Here is a 24,486-nt window from a genome sequence, read left to right as displayed (position 1 = left end):
GTTTCCTCCCACACTTCAAAGACGTATTGGTCTGTAGGTTGATAAAGGTAGACAAAAGTGCTGGAGAAACCCAGAGGGTGCAGCAGCATCTATGGAGCGAAGGAAATAGGCAACGTTTGTAGGTTCATTGGCTTGGTATAAATGTAAAATTGTCCCCTTGTGTGTGTAGGATAGTGTTAATATGTGGGCATCGCTGGTCAGTGCGAACTCAGTGGGCCGAAGGGCCAGTTTCTGCGCTGTATCTCAAATCTGAAAAAAATCGAGGCTAAATACCGAATGGCCTAATTCTGCTCCTGTGATTTATGAATATAAGGAGCTAAATCGATTACCTGAGCCTGTATTGAGAGGAGCGGCATGCAAGATGTTACCGCTCTCCAGAGTCGTGCTTCTTTACCCCAAAAGTGAACATCGCTGCTGGATCAGCATTGTGCAGTGACCAGGATGCGGATCCCGAGTTCTTTGTAGCCAGATGCTTGGGATGAGTTGACAACATTGATGACAGAATGGACCAGGAGGTCTTCCTGGAGTGAGTGCCCCCGGCCCTTGATAACCACACAAGTAGCAGGGACTAGAGTTGTAAGCATTTTCTCACTCAGGATCTAGTGTTTGACTTTGTGTTTTGGTTATAGTCACGTGTACCGAGGTAAAGTGAGAAGCTTTTGTTGTGCCCTAAGCCATCAGTGGAAATGCAATACACCATTACAATCGAGCTGCCCACACTGTGCTGATACATGATAAAAAGGAATAACAGGAATAGTGTTTAGTGCAAAATAAAGCCAGTAAAGTCCGATCAAAGATAGTGCGAGGATCTCCAGTGAGGTAGATAGTAGTTCAGGATTATTCTCTAGTTGTTCAGTTGCCTGATAAAAGTTGGGAAGAAACTGTCCCTGGATCTGGAGGTGTGCATTTTCACACTTCTAAACAATTTGCCCAATGGGAGAGGGGAGAAGATGAAATGAATGCGTTGCAATTCATCCTTGACTATGCAGCGTGAGGTGTAGATGGAGGCAATGGAAGGGAAGTTGGTTTGTGTGGTGGTCTGGGCTGCGTCCACAATTCTCTGCAATTTCCAGTGGTGTAAGAATAGTGAACAGTGCATGGAGGTGCACTTGTTCACCAAAACATTGGATTACGTTTAAAATGAATTTCCAAACCATATAACCATATAAAGACTTATACTTCCCAAGCCTAACATTGATTTCACGTGAATTGTGAATGCAGAGAAAGCAAAAAAAAAGCAAAGAATTCATTTTGGCGCACGCCTTCTTGGTATGGGATACTATGGTCGATTCCTTCAGAGCAAGTTCCACTAAACCTTGATCTGGTATTGACCAAGTGGAATTATTTTTAGTGATGTTTATTGGCAAGTAAATATTCCCCTACACGTCTGATATAACTGCCACCCTTCAGCAAAACACAAAGTCCTGGAAGAACTCAACGGGTCAGGCAGCATCTGCGGAGGGAATGGATGGCTGACATTTCGGGTTGGGACCCTTCTGCACCCTGAAACGTCATCTGCCCACTTCCCTCCATCTGTCCTGGGTCTCCTCCATTGCCAGAGCGAGCAACACCGGAAATTGGAGGAACAGCACCTCATATTCCGCCTGGGTAGCTTACGTCCCGATGGCATGAACGTTGAATTCTCCCAGTTTTGCTAGCCCTTGCTGTCTCCTCCCCTTCCTTAACCCTCGAGCTGTCTCCTCCCATCTCCCCGCCCTCGGGCTCCTCCTCCTCCCTTTTTCCTTCCTTCTCCCCCCCCCACCCCCTATCAATCTGAAGAAGGGTTTCGGCCCGAAACGTCGCCTATTTCCTTCGCTCCATAGTTGCTGCTGCACCCGCTGAGTTTCTCCAGCATTTTTGTGTACTTTCGATCTTCCAGCATCTGCAGTTCCTTCTTGAACACTCCCACCACAGATGCTGGCTGACCCGCTGAGTTACGCCGCCATTTGTTGTTCGGCCCAAGATTCCAGCATCTGCATTACAATGTAACTCCACTACCCTTGTTAGCCCAGTGACAGGAGAGCCGTTGACATTAATCACAAAGAGCATCGAAGCTCATCGTCTAACGACTGATTCCAAATATAAATTCTCCAGAAGGGCAACTCTTTCCCTCTCTCTCTGAATATTGGACGGGAGAACGTGCAGAGATTTTTGTTCTCAAATCAGGTCACACAACATCAATATTAGAAACTAAAGATAGATGTTTTTCCTCGATCTTCAATCTCTGCCAGTTGCTCATTAAAATTAGTTTGGGATCACCCAGGCCTCAGGAAATAGCAGATGCAGCGGAGCTCAACAGCACAGATGGGTGAACAGAGCCTTTTAAAGACCAGAAAGGTATTAGAAACATAGAAACATAGAAAATAGGTGCAGGAGTAGGTCATTCGGCCCTTCAAGCCTGCACCGCCATTCGATATGATCATGGCTGATCATCCAACTCAGTATCCTGTACCTGCCTTCTCTCCATACCCCCTGATCCCTTTAGCCACAAGGGCCACATCTAACTCCCTCTTAAATATAGCCAATGAACTGTGGCCTCAACTACCTTCTGTGGCAGAGAATTCCACAGATTCACCACTCTCTGTGTGAAAAATGATTTTCTCATCTCGGTCCTAAAAGACTTCCCTCTTATCCTTAAACTGTGACCCCTAGTTCTGGAGCATTAGGCATCACCAGCACAATGAACTCCATCGAAGGAAAAGGGGAGACACTAAGGAAAAGGGGTGGCCACACGGTGACGCAGCGGGTATAGCTGCTGCCTCACAGCGCCAGAGACTCGGGTTCGATCCTGACTACGGGTGCTGTCTGTATGGAGTTTGTACCTTCTCCCCTGTGACCTCATGCTTTTCCTCCGGGTGCTCCGGTTTCCTCCCACACTCTACTGACGTGCAGGTTTGTAGGTTAATTGGTTACAATGAAACGGCACATAAATCTCTGCACGTTCTGCCGTCCAATATTGAGAGAGAGCGAGAGTTGCTTTTCTGGTGAACCTATCACGATCATATTGATTGGCGGTGCTGGCTCAAAGGGCCGAATGGCCTACTCCTGCACCTATTTTTAATGTCTATGTTCCTATGTTAGCAACCGGGGGATCCAGTCGGCCTTGGCATTGTCATAGAGTATTGGCATCATTTGGATGAAGACCTGGGTCTGGCCAGCATGGGCTCACCAATACCAACTGGCAGAGTTAGACTGCACCCTTCGAAGGAGGCCTATGTAGCTCCTGTCACCACGGGGCACCCACAAACTACCGCAAACCTCGAGACTAAAAATGATTGACCAAATGTGTGCGGCATTCTTAACATTCTTCTCTCCAATGGACCATTACCCAATTGCTTTCAAACAGCTTAATTTCCCTGTCAAAATGGCTCTGCGCACCATGTGTAAGGAATTAATTGCATTTCTGCAGCATTGCCAGTGTAGAATTGTGACACACACAAGAAAGTAAATCAACAGATTCAATATATACGGATTTAAAGAAAAAAGCAACAGTATGTGCAAAAACCTTCTTGTTTCGAGTTTGTTTTAAAGTGTGTGTTGCGAGAATGTTTTGGGCCATTGGCCAGTGTTTCCCTGGGTGTAGATGGATCATTCACCTGAAGTGGTGCTTTAGTTGAGTTGCCTCAGGGTTTTGTGTGTGTGTATTTGCATGTGAATTGCTGCGTAGAACTTTCCACCCGTCCCCTCCCACTGCACCTGTAGAGAGGCTCGGCCCCGCACTATTTAAGGGCTTGCTCAGGTTTCAGTTCCTGCAGAAGTCCAGCCAACTAACCCCCGGGAACTTTCACCGCTCTGGGACTACACAGAGGCACCATGCTGTACTGGCACAACCAGACGGAGCATTACTGGCCAGCTCAAACCGAACACTACCACCAATATGTCAACTCCAACGCAGGCCGGTGAGTAAGAACCAGCTCAAAACAATCCTTGCTGCGTGAGGCTTAATGTTTCGTTTAGTTTAGTTTCGAGATACAGCGCGGAAACAGGCCCTTCGGCCCGTCGGGTCCGTCCCGACCAGCCATCGCTCATCAGTATAATAGTGCACTAGCACTATTATACGACCAGAAAATTAGATTAATCTTCACACCTGTAGGTCTTTGGAATGTGGGAGGACAAGCAGTTTAGTTTAGTTTGGTTTATTGTCACGTGGACCGAGCTACAGTGAAAACCTTTTACATCCAATGGAAGCCGGAGCACCCGTTGGAATACCCACACTGGTCGCGGGGTTACAAAAGGCCCTTCGGCCCACTGAGTCCGTGCCGACCAGTGATCCCCGTGCAACAGTACTATTCCAACCCCAGGGACGATTTACAATTTTACAAAAGCCACAAATCCTGCACGTCTTTGGAGTGTGTGACTTGATTGTAACGTGGAGAACCAAGGAACTGCAGATGCTAGCACCCTGAACAAAACGCAAAGCGTTGGAGGCACTCAGCGGGTTGGGCAGCATCTCTGGAGGAAAAGGATGGGTGACATTTCGGGTCGAGACCCTTCTTCAGAGTCGCTGGCACCATCGCTTGAGAAGTCGAGACCCAAAAGATCACCTGTCCATGTTCGCCCGAGATGCTGCAAGACCCACTGAATTACTCCAGCACTTTGTGCCTTTTTTTCACACATACCAGCAACTGCAGTTCATTGTATAGTAGTATCGAGTGGATGGGCAACATTTCAGGTTGGGATCCTTCGTCAGATTGATTGTAGGGGTTGAGGTGGAGGCAGGACAAAACTTGTTAGATAATGAGTAGAGAATTTCTCCAGACTCCCTTTGAGAACCCCCCCCCCCCCCCCCCCGGAGTGTGTAGGGTGGTGTTGATGTGCGGAGATCGCTGGTCGGTACGGACTCTGTGGGCCGAAGGGCCTGTTTCTGCACTGTATCACTCAACTAAACTAAACTAAACCACTCAGTTGATGCGGACAGTGTATTTTCTGTGTATCAACCAGCATCTGCAGTTCTTTGTTTCGACATCTATGCTTCTGAAGTTGCTGTTTCCGATTTCACAAACACATTCCGTGGGCATTCTGAGGGAGATTCTGACTGTCTTTAAGGCAACACTGTGGGGATTTCACTCACTAATGGGTTTGTAAGCACTTCCTCTGTCTGGCATATAATGGATGTGTGAACACATTCACTGTCAATGGACAAACTTGTCCTAAAAATAGAAACACGTTAAAACCATCCAGATGAAAGGAACAACGATAAAATTATCTCACCAACAATGATATATAGGTTATTGTCAGTTAGGAAATGCAGAGACTGGAGCTAAAGTAAGTTTTAATAATGTTAGAAACAAAGTGATTGATTGATTGAAGGATACAGCATGGAAACAGGCCACTCGGCCCACCGAGACTATGCTGGGGATCCATCACCCGGTAACATCAGTGCTGTGTTACCCACTTTCTCCCACTCCCTACACACTAGGGGGCAATTATCCTACAAACCCGCACGTCTTTGGGATGTAGGAGAAACCAGCCGGTGGAAAACGCGCGCAGTCACAGGGAGAACGTACAAACTCCACACAGACAGCACCCGACGTCAAGATGGAACCCGGGTCTCCGGCACTGTGAGGCAGTGACTCTACAAGCTCCACCACCGGATTCAGTGGACAGTTTCTTCCCAGCTGTTATCAGGCAACTTAACCATCCTACCACAACCAGCGAGCAGTGCTGAGCTACTATCTACCTCATTGGTGAACCTCGGACTATCCTTGATCGGACTGAGTGCTGGCTTTACCTTGCACTCAACGTTATTCCCTTATCATGTATCTCTACACTGCAAATGACTCGATTGTAATCATGTATTGCCTTTCTGCTGACTGGTTAGCACGCAACAGAAGCCTTTCACTGTACCTCGGAACTAAACTGAGCCGTGCCGACTTCAGCGCAATAGTTCCTTATGATTCCCCAGTGGGGAAGCTGAGGGGGCTTTAAACCACCTGGAATCAGATGTTAAACTACCTCCCCTTCCCCCTCCCTACTGTGTCCCACCTGGACCCATCCTCCCCTCCACCTCCCCTTCCACCTACTTTCCTTCCTCCAGCTTCACAATTCACAACTTTACACTTTAGAGCTATAGCACAGAAACAGGCCCTTCGGCCCACCCCGTCAGCGCCGACCAGCGATCACTTGTTCAATCCTACACTCTCGGGACAATTTTGTGATTTCAACCGAAGCCAATTAACCTAAAAAACCTGTACATCTCTGGAGTGTGGGCGGAAAACCAGAGCACCCGGAGAAAACCCACGCAGTCACAGGGAGAACGTGCAAACTCCACACAGGCAGCACCCGAGGTCAGGATCAAACCCGAGGCTCAGGTGCTGTGAGTCTGCTGTGCCACCACAATTTTTCAATCCGGGTTCGATCCTGACTACGGGTGCCATCTGTACAGAGTTTGCACGCTCTCCCCGTGACTCACAAGAGTTTTCTCCGAGATCTTCGGTCTCCTCCCGCACTCCAAACACGTACAGGTTTGTAGGTTAATTGGCTTGCTATAAATGTAGGTGTGTAGGATAGTGCTAGTGTGCGGGGATCGCTGGTCTGCCTGGACTCGATGGGCCGAAGGGCCTGTTTCCACACTGTGGCTCTAAACTAAACTAAAGTAAACAATCAGAGGAAGAGTCCCGACCCAAAATATCACCTATCCATGTTCCCCAGAGATGCTGCCTGTCCCGCTGAATTACTCCAGCACTTTGTGTCTTTTATTTTGTAAGCCAGCGTCTGCAGATCCTGGTATCTACTATATGTTAAACTGCGGCCCTTGTTGTTGTGTGAGAGCCACTGTCACTGTTACCTGCTGAAGAGCAGCGGAGGAGCTGTCCCTGGTGTGAAGGTCGATATTAATTTTTCAGCAAAACATTACTAAAAATAAGATGCATTTGTCAAGGTTGAGACAACTTCACATTTGAGCTCTCAGCCACTACGCCTGAGAGCATCGATCCATACTACAATAGAGGCACAACGGCAGCAGGTAGAGCTGCTGCCTCACAGCACCAGCGACTGGGTTCGATGCTGACCTCGGGTGCTGACTGTGTGGAGTTTGCATGTTCTTCCCAGGAGCGTGAGTTCCTCTCCGGAAGAATCGAAATCAATGTCTATTTTTATCCTACGATTTATTTTCCTAATCCGTAACTGGTGCCACTGATTCATAAATACCAGGTATAAGGATCTTTCCCTTTCTGCCCACTAACTGCCCACTGTATCAGGTCAGGTCGGGGGGAGTTCCCCCCGCCACGGGTACCATGTAATCCTGTGCTACCTGCTCCATGGTTGGATAGTCAGCGACTAAACCGTCTCCCCCACCTGGTTTGCCAGGTGAGGAGGGGGCTGTGGACCCCCAGCAGGACCTGTCAAAGGGCAGATGAGCTTCTAGCGAGCCAACGGCCATCTACACTTCAGTAGAAGTTGCGATCACTGTCGTACATAGCATTGTAATGCCCCTGTCCCACTTAGGGAACCTGAACGGAAACCTCTGGAGACTTTGCGCCCCACCCAAGGTTTCCGTGCGGTTCCCGGAGGTTGCAGGTGGTTGCCGGAGGTTGCAGGTAGTGGAAGCAGGTAGGGAGACTGACAAAAACCCTCCGGGAACTGCACGGAAACCTTGGGTGGGGCGCAAAGTCTCCAGAGGTTTCCGTTCAGGTTTCCCAAGTGGGACAGGGGTATAAGGAACGATGATAAAGCACACACACACACACCAACATCCTAGACATCCAGCGGCGGAAGTCCGCAGGGAATGGAGGACGGAGATGTGTGGTGCGTTCGAAGCCGGCACCACTGTGTCGCTAATGTTTGCAACATTGATGATGAATGAATCACAAAATTCTGCTCCCGTTTCATCCGACATCCCAAGGACGTGCGGGTCGGTAGGTTAAATGTCCGCTGTAAATGGCCACACATATGTAAATGAGCAGCAGAGCCCGGGGGAGCTGAATAATAAAATATATGTTCAGGATAGGATCAGTGTAACATGGGTGTTTACAGTTTAGAGATGCAGCCCGGAAACAGGCCCTTCGGCCCACCGAGTCCGTGCCGACCCGCGATCCCCACACATTAACACTGCAATACAAACCAGGGACAATTTGCCCTGAAGGTGATCAAGAGCAGCATCTTCAGTCAGAGACTGATTGCACCAATGTGCAAAACTGAGAGACATAGGAAGTCTTGTATACCAGCTGCTATAGGTTATATAATGCGCATAAATAACTGCACTTTTTTTCATTAATTGTATTTTAACTTGTATTTTAACTTGTATTTTAACTTGTTAAGTATGGAAGCTATTTGAGGAAATGTGTGGTGTTATGTCTGTCTTGAAGCTGTCGTGGCACTGTAATTTCCTGTAAAGGATTATTAAAGGTATAATCAATAATCAATCAATCAATTTACATTTATACCAAGTCAATTGACCTACAAACCTGTACGTCTTTGGAGTGTGGGAGGGAGACCCAGGTTCGATCCTGACTACAGGCGCTGTCTGTACGGTGTTTGTACGTTCTCCCTGTGACCTGCGTGGGTTTTCTCCGAGATTTTTGGTTTCCTCCCACACTCCAAAGACCTACAGGTTTGTACGTTAATTGGCCTGGTATAAATGTAAAACAAAATTGTCCCTAGTGTGTGTTGGGTAGTGTTAATGTGCAGGGATCGCTGGTGGGTGCGGACTAGATGGGCCAAATGGCCTGGATCGCGCTCTATCTCTAAACTAAACTAAACTCAATAATCTTCAGGCTTTTTTAACTCAATTTGGTGTTAATCCGTGTATATCTTTCCAGGTCAGGAGCAATAACTTCAGACTTCTGTGTAGGAAGGAACTGCAGATGCTGGTTTAAACCAAAGATAGACACAAAAAGCTGGAGTAACTCAACAGGACAGGCGACATCTCTGGAGAGAAGGAATGGGTGACATTTTGGGTCGAGACTCATCTTCTGACTTCTTTCGATTTCTCCGCACTTATTGGCACGGCTGGTGGAGCCCCTGACGCACAGCCCCAGAAACCCCAGGTTCAATCACTGCCTTGGATGCTGTCTGTGTGGAGTTTGCACGTTCTCCCTGAGACAACGTGCCACTCCCTGAGGCACCTCTAGTTTCCTCCCACATCCCAAAGACATGTGGGGTTTGGAGTTTAAGAGAAGATCTCAGATGCTGCCTGACCCGTTGAGTTACTCCAGCACTTTGTGTCTATCTTTAGCATCTGCGGTTCCTATCCGCACACTGTGTTTGTAGGTTAATTGGCCTCTGTAGATTTCCCCAGTGTATCGGGAGTGGATGTGGAAACGGGATAACAAAGAACTCGTGTGAGCGGGCAATCGACACAAGAAGCTGGAGTAACTCAGTGGGACAGGCAGCATCTCTGGAGAGAAGGAATGGGCGACGATTCAGGTCAAGACTAGTGTGAACGGGTGATCGATGGTCGGTGTGGACTGGGAGGGTGGAAGGACCTGTTTACATGCTGTATCTTTCAATCAATCAACCAATCTTTGGACTAATAATGTTAGTAGTCAAAGCACTAATTCTGCCTTGGTTGAAATTTGTCAACTCAATAAACTTCCAGAATGAACCAGGAACATCTCCCTGTCTACACAACTGCCTGGTTACATAGTTTGTTCACTTGGTTTCCAAACTGGAGATGATTGGAAAATGTGTGTTAGACTCAGAATTCATGGTTGTGGGATGATGTCAATGGCAATTGTACAATTACAGAATAAATAGTTTGAAGTTAATGTTTTTCACTGTTTGTTGCTGAAGTATTTCTTTGTATGGTTCATAAGGTTGTATTCTCATAAGTAATAGGAGCAGAATTAGGCCATTCAGCCCATCAAGTCTACTCCGCCATTCAATCATGACTGATCTATCTTTCCCTCTCAACCCCATTCTCCTGCCTTCTCCCCGTAACCCCCGACACCCGTCAACGCATCACCTTTTCTTCATTATAATTATTTACTGCAATAAGAAAACGTGAAATAGGAAGTGAAACAGGGCTTAAAAATAGCGGAGTCGGGGGATATGGAGAGAAGGCAGGAACGGGGAACTGATTGGGGATGATCAGCCATGATCACATTGAATGGCGGTGCTGGCTCGGAGGGCCAAATGGCCTCTACTCCTGCACCTATTGTCTATTGAAGTGTGTGAAAATAGGTACATCAAAGGAAAATAATATTGAAAAATAGTTGGGAGATCAATTAAACAGGTAGACAAAGAATGCTGGAGAAATTCAGGGGTGAGGGAGGCAGCATCTGTGGAGAAAGCCTGAAGAAGGGTCTTGACCTGAAATGTCACCTATCCCTTCCCTCCATAGATGCTGCCTCACCCGCTGAGTTTCTCCAGCATTTTTTGGCTACTTTCGATTTTTCCAGCATCTGCAGTTCCTTCTTAAACAAATAAACAGGAAGGTAACTTTCTTATTGAAAATAAAATGTGTAGGGTTACGACAGTATTCGCTGCTGTGATTTTCTCCACACACACACACACACACAGACACTGAGTGCTGATGCAGTAACATGCAGTGCAAATGATCATATCATACAGTCCGTACAGGGATAATCCCGTTAATCCATGGCCATAGTGTGGTAGTTCATCAGGTGAAATGTGTAGAAAGGAATTACAGAAGTTGGTTTATACTGACGATAAAATACAAGTGCTGGAGTAACTCAGCGGATCAGGCAGCATCTCTGGAGAACATGGATGGGCGACATTTCGGGTCAGGACCCTTCCTCAGACTCTTCTGTCTGAAGGACAGTCCCATAGAAACATAGAAAATAGGTGCAGGAGCAGGCCATTCGGCCCTTCGAGCCAGCACCGCAGTCAGTATCGACCCGAAACGTCACCTATCCATGTTCTTCAGAGATGCTACCTGTCCTGCTGAGTTACTCCAGCATTTTGTGTCTATCTTCACAATAAGGAAAAGGCATTTGTTACCTCAGCCATCAGAGGAACGGCACAGTGGCGCAGCGGTAGAGTTGCTGCCTTACAGCGAATGCAGCACCAGAGACCCGGGTTCGATCCTGACTACGGGTGCTGTCTGTACGGAGTTTGCATGTTCTCTCCTTGACCTGCATTGGTTTTCTCCGAGATCTTCGGTTTCCTCCCACACTCCAAAGACGTACAGGGATGTAGGTTAATTGGCTTGGTAAATGTAAAAAATTGTCCCTAGTGTGTGTAGGATAGTGTTAATGTGCGGGGATCGCATCGCTGGTCGGCGCGGATTCGGTGGGACGAAGGGCCTGTTTCCGTGCTGTATCTCTAAACTAAACTAAGCTAAAGGAACTATTTATTTAAAAGATGCCCTGGCTGGCATTTAGAAAAGGCTATCAGAACGGCTTAGTGGAAGCGGAGACACTATGGAAATGTAGGAAACTGTGCCAGAAATTTACAGTCGGCAAGCAATGTAAACATGAGCAGTAAGCTGCTTTAGAATTGTGTATTGAGAAATAAATCTTGGCCAGAATATCAGAAGCACGTCCCTAGTCTGTAACGCAACCTGAGAGAGCCGTGTTCCTCAGTGTAATCTTGTTGTTATATAGTTGCTCAGGACATCAAAAGAGCTTTACAATTCACAAGTACAATTTGTACAAGGAATTGCAGATGCTGATGGCCAGGACCTACACAGTAAAACAGCTGGGCTCTGGGGAGTGTTGTGGAGCTGGGAGAGCAGGTACATAGTTGCTTGAAGGTGGCATCACAGGTGGATAGGGTGGTCAATAAGGCTTTCAGTATATTGGACTTCATGGTTATGGAGACCGCTTTTCGGAGCTCTGCAACGGCAACTTCTCCCGCCCTAGTTGCGGGGTTGAAAATGACCTGGAGCGGGGCCTAACATCGCCCGGTGCGGCTTTAATGGCTGCGGGACTTGCTAGCGCCCGCCGGGGGCTCCAACATCAAGACCCGGAGCGGGGCCTAACATCGCCTGGCGCGGCATTAACGGCTGCGGGACTTGCTAGCGCCCGCCGGGGGCTCCAACATCAAGACCCGGAGCGGGGCCTAACATCGCCCGGCGCGGACCTAATGGCCGCGGGACTTACTTACCATCGCCCGCCGAGGGCTTTGACTTTGACATCGGGAGGAGAATGGGGAGAGATAAGACTTTGCCTTCCATCACAGTGAGGAGGAGATTCACTGTGATGGATTTTTGTGTAAATTGTGTTGTGTCTTGGTTCTTTTTGGTGTTGTATGTCTGCAGAAACCAAATTTCGTTTGAACTTCAATGAGGTTCAAATGACAATAAACGGTATTGTATTGTATTGTATTGTATGTCAGAGTATTGAGTGTCAAAGGGAGGTCCTGTTACGTAGGTAGGTAGTTAGTTGGAGCAGGTACTACTGCGACCTTTAAGAAACATTTAGACAGGTACATGGATAGGGTTGGTTTAGAAACATAGAAACATAGACAATAGGTGCAGGAGTAGGCCATTCGGCCCTTCGAGCCTGCACCGCCATTCGATATGATCATGGCTGATCATCCAACTCAGTATCCTGTACCTGCCTTCTCTCCATACCCCCTGATCCCTTTAGCCCCAAGGGCCACATCTAACTCCCTCTTAAATATAGCCAATGAACTGGCCTCAGCTACCTTCTGTGGCAGAGAATTCCACAGATTCACCACTCTCTGTGTGAAAAATGTTTTTCTCATCTCGGTCCTAAAAGATTTCCCCCTTATCCTTAAACTGTGACCCCTAGTTCTGGACTTCCCCAACATCGGGAGCAATCTTCCTGCATCTAGCCTGTCCAACCCCTTAAGAATTTTGTAAGTTTCAATAAGATCCCCCCTCAATCTCCTAAATTCTAGCGAGTACAAGCCGAGTCTATCCAGTCTTTCTTCATATGAAAGTCCTGACATCCCAGGAATCAGTCTGGTGAACCTTCTCTGTACTCCCTCTATGCCTTAGAAGGATATAGGCCAAAAGCAGGCAGGTGGGACTAGCTTAGATGAGGCATGCTGGGCGACGTGGGCAAGTTGGGCTGAAGGGCCCGTTTCCACTCTAAGGAACTGCAGATGCTTAGTTTACCAATAAAAGACAGAAAGTGCTGGAGTAACTCAGCAGCTCAGGTAAAAGAGTGATCTTGTTTACACTATAGGATGGACAATTTGCCCACAGCAAGCCCTCATCAACAGCAGTGAACAAAGTGGCTAACTAAGTTCTTAGGCCCCCTTCGGCCATGGCTGACCATGTATGTCTCCAGGTTTGGGGGATGCCATACATGACTTTAACGTGGGGAGACTGGTGCACAGACAGCCACCCCACACGGTCTTTGACAGATCTGGGTCAGGATCCAGTGGCATGGAGTCCAAGACGACCGGAGACCCTTTTCTGCCGCAGTCTTCATCCGCCTTCCCAGCCGTTGTGACGTTAGCTCCACTAAGGTCAGCCATCGTCCTCCTCCTGTTCCAACGTTGAGGTCTTGGCTAACTAAGTATTGGTTGAGGATAATCATTGATTATGATTGACCAGGGACAATTTACAGAAGCCAATTAACCTGCAAATTTGTAAGTCTTTGGAGCGTGGGAGGAAACCGGAGAAAACTCACGCAGTTACAGGTAGAACGTGCAAACTCTGTACAGACAACAACCGTAGACAGGATTGAGCACTGGTCTCTGGCGCTGTAAGGCAGAAACTCTACCGCTGCGCCACCGTGTCGCATATACAAGTCTGCCCTATTAACTGGGTGCCCAAGGCTCCAATACACCTAGTGGTATGAATATTGATGTATTTAACTTCAGGTAACAACCTGGTACTCAACCCATCAAAGACAAAAGAACTGGTCGTTGACTTCAGGAGGACGAGGAGAGAGGAACCTGCTCCTCTCTACATCAAAGGAGACATGGTGGAGAGAGTCACTGGCTTTAAGTTCCTGGGAATAAACATCTCCCAGGACCTCAAATGGCAAATGAACACCGTCACTCTCGTGAAGAAGTCACAGCAGCGGCTGCATTTCCTGAGGTCTCTGCGGAGAGCAAACGTCTCACAGCCGCTGCTGCTGTCCTTCTACCGATGCGCCGTGGAAAGTATCCTCTCCTATGGCATCCTGGTGTGGTTTGCTAGCTACACTGTGGCTGAGAGGAGGGCGCTGCAGAGAGTTATAAAAACTGCGCAGAGCATTACAAACGCTCAACTGCCCTCCTTGGATGATATATATAGGGCCCGATGCTTGCGCTGGGCCACAAACATCAAGCAGGACACATCCCACCCTGCCAACCACCTTTTCACTCTGCTACCCTCTGGGAGGCGATTCAGGTCTCTGAAGGCTCGCACCGGTAGACTAAAAAATAGTTTCTACCCATGTGCGATAAAATAACTTAATTCCAACAGAGAACGCTGGGGAAGCAACATGTAATTCTAAGAAATGCAACATTCTTTTAAAATTATTTTTAAATACTTATTTATTATTTTTACTAATAAGTGTACATATGTGTCAATGGTTGTCGTGTTTGTATTTTTTTAACCGGAGGAGATGCAATGGAATTTCGTTGCACAGTATTCTGCAATGACAATAAGCGTATTCATCCATTCATTCATTCATTCATTCATTCATTCATTCATTCATTCATTCATTCATTCATTCATTCATTCATTCATTCAGGTAACCCCGACATTCCCTCTCTCTCCATCCCTCCCACACCCAAGCCACACCAGCTTCTCGTTTTCACCCAACAAACAGCTAACAATGGCCTGTTTCCTGTATCATCATTACTTTTTTTGCATCTATCTTTCATTCATTGTTCTTTATCTCTCCACATCATTGTCTATATCTCTCGTTTCCCTTATCCCCGACCAGTCCGAAGAAGTGTCTCCACCGAAACGTCACCCTTTCCATCTCGCCAAGAGATGCTGCCTGTCCCGCCGAGTTACTCCGGCTTTTCGTGTCTATCCTCGGTTTAAACCAGCATCTGCAGTTCCTTCTTACACAAGGTACAGAAGGACATAGAAACATAGAAACATAGAAACATAGAAAATAGGTGCAGGAGTAGGCCATTCGGCCCTTCGAGCCTGCACCGCCATTCAATATGATCATGGCTGATAATCCAACTCAGTATCCTGTACCTGCCTTCTCTCCATACCCTCTGATCCCTTTAGCCACAAGGGCCACATCTAACTCCCTCTTAAATATAGCCAATCAACTGGCCTCAACTACCTTCTGTGGCAGAGAATTCCAGAGATTCACCACTCTCTCTGTGAAAAATGTTTTTCTCATCTCGGTCCTAAAGGATTTCCCCCTTATCCTTAAACTGTGACCCCTTGTTCTGGACTTCCCCAACATCGGGAACAATCTTCCTGCATCTAGCCTGTCCAACCCCTTAAGAATTTTGTAAGTTTCTATAAGATCCCCCCTCAATCTTCTAAATTCTAGCGAGTACAAGCCGAGTCTATCCAGTCTTTCTTCATATGAAAGTCCGGACATCCCAGGAATCTCAGAAACATACTTGAGTGAACAAATCTTCAACACACTGATTCCATGCACGCTTACCGATTAATTCCACTATGGTGAGTTTACTCTTCATGTCAAACGCAAATTGCTCAAGGATTTTAATACATTATCATAAACATGTTAATGACTCGTTTGTGGAGACGAATATTCTATTCCACAAAGAATTTGTTTTACTTTAGGGTTAATCTAAATTGGAAACACTCACGAAGATTTTAATAATTGTAAATGAAAATACTAATAGAAGACATTAGCTTGAAAGACATTCCCTCGGAGGAAATCACAAGTTCTCAGAAGTTAATTACTGAGAATTAAGTGATGAACTGTCAGATATCCTGAAGCAAGAGTGAGAACGGTGAATATTTGTCCCGGTGCTTCTTGTCAGTTTGTCATTGTCGAAATGTCTCCTGTTAATTTACTAATTTGTTAATTTGACCGGCACAGTGTGGTTCTATATCATTCCCCCCTCCCCCCTCGTCCCATCAAAAAAAAACCTAGCCTGAAATCATCATAATATGCAATCCAAAATATGGAGACTAGGTTTTTAAGAAGAAACTGCAGATGCTGGAAAATCGAAGGTAGACAAAAGTGCTGGAGAAACACAGCGGGTGCAGCAGCATCTATGGAGCGAAGTAACGTTTTGGGCCGAAACCCTTCTTCAGACTGAAGAAACGTTGACTATTTCCCTCGCTCTATAGATGCTGCTGCACCCGCTGAGTTTCTCCAGCACTTTTGTCCACCATGGAACCTAAGTTGGCTGTGTGACCATGGCAGCATCACAGGAGAACTCAATATAATTTGAATCGGACATTTCGGGGGTTGCAAGGACACGACTGGCAGAGTTTGTATGTTCCTCCGGTGTCCTGAGTGGGGTTTTCTCCGGGTGCTCCGGTTTCCTCCCACACTCCAAAGCCTAATTTGGCTTCGATAGCCCTTTGGCCTACTGAATCCGCGCCAACCAGCGATCCCCACACACCAACACTATCACACAGATGAGGGACAATTTACAATTACCAAAGCCAGATTAACCTACAAGCCTGCACGTCTTTGGAGTGTGGGGGGGAAACCGGAGCACACCGAGTAAACACACGCGGTCACGGGGAGAACGTGCAAACTCCGTACAGACAGCACCCGTTGTCAGGATCGAACCCGGGTCTCTGGCGCTGTGAGGCAGCAACTCTACCGCTGCGCCACCGTGCCACCCAAACTTAAGAACTTATGAAGAGGCTGGTACACAGGGTGCAACATATGTTTAACCAACGATGGTGAAGGGTTTTGTCTCTCCTTTCAGGGACGTGCTGCCACTGCCACTCTTCAAGCACGAGGACTCTGCCCTCTCTACAGACCATGAGCCCAGTGCCGTCAGCTTCCAGTACGTTCTGAGCGCCGCCACCTCACCTGCTGTTAAACTTCATGAGGAGACACTCACCTACCTCAACCAAGGTAACGCCACATGCAAACAACATGACCAACACAGGGCAGGTGTGCAAGGACATCACCTCCTACACACAGAGTGCTGGAGTAACTCAACGGGCCAAGCAGCATCTCTGGACAACATAAGGGTGATGTTTCGGGTCAGAGCCTTCTTATCCTGTCCTGAAACATCACCCATCTATGTTCTCCAGAGATGCTGGCTCACCCGCTGAGTTACTCCAGCAGTCTGTGCCTTTAAAAAATGTATAAACCAGCATCTGTAGTTCCTTGTATCTCCTCTAACAAAGCTGTTATCCTTCCACTGGATGAGATGAGATTCTGCACCTATCCATGTTCTCCAGAGGTGTTGCCACATACCCATGGTCTCCACAGATGCTGCCTGACCCACTGTGTTACTCCAACACATTTTTTCTTTTTTTGTAAACTGACCTCTGCAGTTCCTTGCGTCTGTCATTCAACACGGCTGAATTTCTACCCCCCAACAACGTTCTTCCTGCCTATAACAATAGACAATAGACAACAGGTGCAGGAGTAGGTCATTTGGCCCTTCGAGCCAGCACCACCATTCAATGTGATCATGGCTGATCATCCCCAATCAGTACCCCGTTCCTGCCTTCTCCCCATATCCCCTGACTCCGCTATTTTTAACAGCCCTATCGAGCTCTCTCTTGAAAGCATCCAGAGAACCGGCCTCCACCGCCCTCTGAGGCAGAGAATTCCACAGACTCACCACTCTCTGTGAGAAAAAGTGTTTCCTCGTCTCCGTTCTAAATGGCTTACTCCTTATTCTTAAACTGTGGCATATATAACATATATTTCATATTTATCTCCTAAATTACAACATAGAAGGAGGTCCTTCGGCCCATTAAATCCATGCTGGCTCTCAGAATGATTGTATTCCTCCACATACTTCCCTGCCTCCCAATCTCTCGTTCACATGCCCACTGACAGACAGTTCTTGGGTTCTTGAATCAAGCACTGACTCTATTCTAAGAGTGGATGTTGGGAGGATGTTTCCACTAGTGGGAGAGTCTAGGACTAGAGGTCACAGCCTCAGAATTAAAGGACGTTCTTTTAGGAAGGAGATGAGGAGAAATTACTTTAGTCGGGCGGTAACGGTGGGGCAGCGGTAGAGTTGCTGCCTTACAGCGCTTGTAGCGCCGGAGACCCGGGTTCAATCCCGACAACGGGTGCTGTCTGTACGGAGTTTGCACGTTCTTCCCGTGACATGCGTGGGATTTCTCCGAGATCTTCGGTTTCCTCCCACACTCCAAAGACGTGCAAGTTTGTAAGCTAACTGGCTTGGTAAATGTAAAAATTGCCCTAGAGGGTATAGGATAGTGTTAATGTGCGGGGATCGCTGGTCGGCACGGACCCGGTGGGCCGAAGGGCCTGTTTCCGCGCTGTATCTCTAAACTAAACTAAAAAGAGGGTGGTGAATCTGTGGAATTCATCGCCACGGAAGGCTGTGGAGGCCAAGTCAATGGATATTTTTAAGGCAGAGATAGATAGATTCTTGATTAGTTCGGGTGTTGGAGGTTATGGGGAGAAGGTAGGTGAATGGGGTTAGGGGGGAGAGATAGATCAGCCGTAATTGAATGGCGGTGTAGACTTGAAGGGCCGAATGGACTAATTCAATTCCTATTACTTGTGACCACTTATGACCTTATGACCCTGGGGAGGATATAAGTTACGGCCATTTAACCTACCGACGAGCACGTCTTTGGTCGTGGAGGGTAACCCGAGCACCTGGGAGGAACCCTTGTGGTCCCGGAGAGAATGTGTGGACGGACCTCACACGGTCAGAGCTGAAGGCAGGAATTGAACCTGGACCATTGGAGCAGTGGGGCAGCTGCACTACCTGCTGCATCAGCTTGTCCCTTCTTGATTCTTTAATTTATCACACATCTGCCAGTCCCTGTTTTTGAGTGCATGGTCTCCACAGTTCTCCAGCAGAGGGAATTACAAACATTGCCCATCGTCAGAGCCAAGACTATTTTTTCTCAAGTCCAGCGTTGCTAGCCTACCAGTTATTTGGACCCCTTGTATAGTAGTCTTCAGCCAGAAGAAGCACCCTGCGTAGACTTACCCAGTTAAGCCCTTGTATGTTTAGTTTAGAGATACAGCGTGGAAACAGGCCCAATCAGCCCACTGAGTCCGCACCACATCCCCGCACACTAACACTATCCTACACACACTAGGGATAATCTACATTTACACCAAGCAAATTAACCTGCAAACCTGTACGTCTTTGGATGTGGGAGGAATCCAAAGATCTCGGAGAAAACTCACGGAGAGAACATGTACAAAATCGGTAGAGATAGCACCCCGTAGTCAGGATCGAACCTGGGGCTCTGGCGCTGTAAGGCAGTAGCTCTACCACTGTGCTGTGTTTAGAAGTATTTGTGTTGTACTGTCTGTTCTACGGCTGAAGAATACCTACATAGAACCTGATCTCCCGGTGGCTCAGCGCTTCAACTCCCCCCTCCCATTCCGAATCCGACCTTTCTGTCCTGGGCCTTCTCCGTGGCCAGAGTGAGCACCACCGGAAATTGGAGGAGCAGCACCTCATATTCCGCTTGGGCAGTCTGCACCCTAGCGGCATAAACATTGACCTCCAATTTCCGGTAGCCCTTGCTGTCTCCTCCCCTTCTCAGCTCTCCCTCAACCCTCGGGCTCCTCCTCTTCCTTTCTCCTTTCTTCTCCTCGCCCCACCCTACATCAGTCTGAAGAAGGGTTTCGGCACGAAACGTTGCCTATTTCCTTCGCTCCATAGATGCTGCTGCACCCGCTGAGTTTCTCCAGCACTTTTGTCTACCTACATAGAGAGTGCAGCACAGGAACAGGCTCATTGGCATACAATGCCCACGCCAAACATGATGCCAAGTTTAACTAATCTCCTTTGCCCACTCACAATCTATATCCCTCCATTCCCTGCATATCCATGTGCCTATGCAAAATCCTCTTAAATACAAATCATATCACAGCATTGCAGGCATTGCACCACTCTATGTGTAAAGATTCTGCTTCACACATGCCTATAAATGCTTGGAGGTAGACAAAAGTGCTGGAGAAACTCAGCGGGTGCAGCAGCATCTATGGAGCGAAGGAAATAGGCAACATTTCGGGCCGAAACCCTTCTAGAAGTAAAATGGCAACGTTTCGGGCCGAATCCTATAGATGCTTCCTTCCTTCTCAGCTTCAAGCCATGACCTCTTGACGTTGACATTTGCACCACCGCCCCAAGATGAGTGAATCTTCACTCGTCCAATCTGCGTCCTTTATTGGGTTTGCATCTGTCTAACGTCATAAGTGATAGGAGCTGAATTAGGCCATTCGGCCCCTCAAGTCTACTCCACCATTCAATCATGGCTGATCTATCTCTCCCTCCCAACCCCATTCTCCTGCCTACTCCCCATAACCCCCCGACATCTTGAACCTAACAATGAAGTGGCTGAGGCTTAAGGAGGAGTTGAGGGTGGACTGTTAAAGTGCTTGGTCTCCACACCTCATGTGTGATAAGGTTGTTTCCTCTACAGGTCAGTCCTATGAGATCCGGATGCTGTGCAATCAGAATATACGGGGACTGATGGAATCAAACGGGAAGCTACTGAAGGTGAGACTGGCGCAGAGGTGAGAGGGTGGAACGGGGCCAAAATCACAGCGGGATTCATGCCAGGCGCTTAATGGACAGCACAGGCTCAGTGGGCAGAACGATCTGTATCTAGTGTATTGTCAACGACTCCGCTAAACGACAAAAGAATCACAATCACAATCAAGAAGCATTCTCACCCTAGTCACTTCCTCTTCTCCCCTCTCCCTTCAGGCAACAGGTATAGAAGTGTGAACACACACACCTCCTGATTAAGGCACTGTCTCTTCCCAGCTGTTATCCAGCAACGGAACCCTCCACTTACCAAGCAGAGAGCGGTCCTGACCTCCCATCCACCCCATTGGAGTCCTTCAAACTATCTTAAACCGGACTTTAATGGACTTTATCTTGCACTGAATTGTATACCCTTTACCCCGTATCTGTACAGTGTGGACGGCTTGATTGTAATCATTTGTTTAAGAAAGAACTGCAGATGCTGGTAAAATCGAAGGTGGATACAAAAAGCTGGAGTAACTCAGCGGGTGAGGCAGCGTGTCTGGAGAGAAGGAATCATGTATGGTCTTTCCACCGACAACAAAATAGCTAATATGGGTTTGGCAGTCTAAATAAATAAATATGTGAGCAAGGTATTGCGGGTCAGTTCTGTAGCTGGCAAAATAGAAAGCTGGATCTCCTAAATTCCTTATGTATGCTAGGTTAGCATGGACATTGTGGGCCGAAGGGCCTGTTCCTGCGTTATGTTTGTGTAAATTTTTTATTGTGGTTGTGTTCTTTATTATTGTACCGCTGCTGGCAACCCAAATACCACCGACCTTGGTTGTGTGGCAATTAAATTATTTCAATTCAATGCTGTTCCACTGCTTAATTCCAGCCCACAGAAGTTGCACATGTCTGTACAATGGTTCACGATCCCAACCGAGGCTGTGTTACATACCGCACAGGATGGTAGGCACAACATAGAAACATAGACAATAGGTGCAGGAGTAGGCCATTCGGCCCTTCGAGCCTGCACCATTCGCCATTCAATATGATCATGGCTGATCATCCAACTCAGTATCCTGTACCTGCCTTCTCTCCATACCCCGATCCCTTTAGCCACAAGGGCCACATCTAACTCCCTCTTAAATATAGTCAATGAACTGGCCTCAACTACCTTCTGTGGCAGAGAATTCCACAGATTCACCACTCTCTGTGTGAAAAATGTTTTCCTCATCTCGGTCCTAAAAGATTTCCCCCTTATCCTTAAACTGTGACCCCTTGTTCTGGACTTCCCCAACATCGGGAACAATCTTCCTGCATCTAGCCTGTCCAACCCCTTAATAATTTTGTACGTTTCTATAAGATTCCCCCCTCAATCTTCTAAATTCTAGCGAGTACAAGCCGAGTCTATCCAGTCTTTCTTCATATGAAAGTCCTGACATCCCAGTAATCAGTCTGGTGAACCTTCTCTGTACTCCGTCTATGGCAAGAATGTCTTTCCTCAGATTAAAAGATCTCAGAGAAAACCCACGTGGTCACGGGGAGAACGTACAAACTCCGTACAGACAGCACCTGTGGTCCGGATCGAACCTCCAACACTTTGTGTCGTGACCACCTCTCTTGTTTTGTTTGGTAGAGCACAGTCCGGGTGGTGTTCCACGACAGACGTCTCCAGTACAGTGAACACCAACAGTTCCAGGGGTGGAAGTGGAATAGGCCAGGAGACCGGTTGCTTGACATCGGTAAGTCCAGCGTCGCGCTTCTGCAAAGAGCTTGCCGATCGTTGCTCTTTCACCGGCACCTGGACCAGTGCCAGAGACTCCAGGTTCGATCCTGACCTCGGGTGCTGTCTATGTAGAGTTTGCACGTTCTCCCCGCTCTGGTCTCCTCCCATATCCCAAAGACACGCAGGCTAATTGTAGGTTAATTGGTCCTCTGCAAATCGTCCCCAGCATGTGAGGAGTGGATGTAAAGGTGAGATAACATGGAAGTATGTGAGTGAATGATCGATGGTCGGCGTGGGCTCGGAGGGCCGTGGGGACACGTTTCCATGCTGTACCTATAAACTAAACTGTTGTATAGTTTTGGTCTCCCCACCTAACAAAGGATGTCCTTGCCTTGGAGGGAGACGGGGTTGGTATTGAGGGGGGTTGTTCTGGGACAACTGGGACAACCAACTGGGGTGTCGTGGGGTTAACAATGAAACACCAGTGAAGGGAGGTGCCCAACTGCTAACTCCAATGATATACTTTGGATTAATTCAAAAGGCCGCACTTAATGGCCTAGAAGGCCGCAGGTTCCCCATCCCTGATTTAGGACCAAGTGCGAGACCATTTAGGACCGAGGTGACTCCATGGGCGGTGAACCTGTGGTGGTGTACAGTCACAGTTTAGTTTATTGTCACGTATACTGAGGTACAGTGAAAAGCTGTAGCGGAAAGACCAAAAGCACCGGTATGGACCACCAAAAGCGCAAACAAGGTGGTCTATGGACAATGAGTCATTTTGTTCATTTAAAACAAGAGGTTGACAAGATCTCTTAACATTAAGGCGATCAAGGGGTATTAGAACAGTGGTGATTTGGAAGATCAGCCATGGTCTTGATGAATGGCTGTGCTGGCTTGAGAGACCAAATGGTCGAACCCCTGCTCCTATTTTTTATATTTTTATGTTCGTACCTTAAAAGTAACTTTCCTCCAGTTAGTGTCATGGAGCCATATGGGGCAGCACAGTAGCACAGTGGTTGAGTTGCTGCCTTACCAGAGACTGGGTTTCTATCCTGACTATATGTGTTCTTGATTAGAACGGGTGTCAGAGGTTATGGGGAGAAGGCAGGAGAATGGAGTTAGGAGGGAGAGATAGATCAGCCATGATTGAATGTCAGAGTAGACCTGATGGGCCGGTGGGCCTAATTCCACTCCTATTCCTTATGTCCTCTTTGTACAGGGTTTGTATGCTCTCCCTGTGACCACGTAGGTTTTCGCCAGGTGCTCCGGTTTCTTCCCACATTCCAGAGATGAGCGGGTTTGTAGGTTAATTGGCTTCTGCAAATTGTCCCCAGTCTGTGGGATAGAACTAGTGTACAGCCCAGACTCGGTGGGCCGAAGGGCCTGTTTCCACACTGTATCTCCAAACTACAGCATGGAAACAAGCCTTTAGGCCCAACTTGGCAAATCCAAACTAAGTTCGTCCCATTTGCCAGTGTTTGGCCCATATCCCTCTAAATCTTTCCTATCCATGTACCTGTCCAAGTGCCTTTTAATGCTATTATAGTATCTGCCTCAGCTACTTCCTCTGGCAGCTCGTTCCATATCCCTACCGAGTGAAAAAGCTGCCCCTCAGGTTTGTTGTATTAAACTTTGTCTCTCTCACCTTGAACCTATGTCCTCTGGTTCTTGTGCAATCACTCGATCTGTTCCCCTGATTCATTGCCACCGATAGGTGTGGAGGCCAAGCCTATGGATATTTTTAAGGCAGGGATTGACAAATTTAAGATTAATGAGGGCGTCAGGGGTTATGGGGAGAAGGCAGGAGATTGGGGTTGAGAAGGAAAGATAGATCAGCCATGAATGAATGGCGGAGTAGACGTGATGGGCCAAATGGCCTAATTCTGCTCCTAAAACCTATGAACTAAGGATGATTTTGTACACACTTGTGCCACGTACGCCTGGAGCACCTTTCTTGCTTTTACAGTGAGTTCCAGTTTCTCCGCTCCTTAAATTGAATTTATATTTCTGAGTAATGTTGATTATAGAGTCATAGAATCAAAGAGTGATTGGGCATGAAAACTTGCCCACACCAGCGACCAACAGCTACACTAGTCCCACCTTCCTGCACTTGGTCCATATCCCTCCAAACTTGTCTTACCCATGTACCTGTCTAACTGTTTTTTAAACGTTGGGTAGACAAAAATGCTGGAGAAACTCAGTGGGTGCGGCAGCATCTATGGAGCGAAGGAAATAGGCAACGTTTTGGGCCGAAACCTTCGGAAATAGGCAACGTTTTGGGCCGAAACCTTCGGAAATAGGCAACGTTTCGGGCCGAAACCCAAGGGTTT

At 47.5% G+C, this 24,486-nt stretch overlaps 1 protein-coding gene across 1 annotated transcript in view; it reads left to right on the top strand.

The window, feature by feature from the left end:
- Positions 1 to 3,766: 3,766 nt before the first annotated feature.
- LOC116981778 (transcription factor CP2-like protein 1) overlaps positions 3,767 to 24,486 on the top strand; it is a 60,602-nt gene continuing 39,882 nt past the window's right edge. Inside the window, exons 1-4 of the mRNA XM_033034857.1 lie at positions 3,767 to 3,899; positions 16,696 to 16,847; positions 20,378 to 20,454; positions 22,067 to 22,172. Coding sequence (XP_032890748.1) covers positions 3,814 to 3,899; positions 16,696 to 16,847; positions 20,378 to 20,454; positions 22,067 to 22,172 — 421 coding nt within the window. The 5' untranslated portion in view covers positions 3,767 to 3,813. The remainder of the gene's footprint in view (positions 3,900 to 16,695; positions 16,848 to 20,377; positions 20,455 to 22,066; positions 22,173 to 24,486) is intronic.

This window comes from Amblyraja radiata, chromosome 16 (assembly GCF_010909765.2).
Source record: "Amblyraja radiata isolate CabotCenter1 chromosome 16, sAmbRad1.1.pri, whole genome shotgun sequence".
Lineage (NCBI taxonomy): Eukaryota > Metazoa > Chordata > Chondrichthyes > Rajiformes > Rajidae > Amblyraja > Amblyraja radiata.
This window is presented reverse-complemented; position numbering and strand designations above follow the sequence as displayed.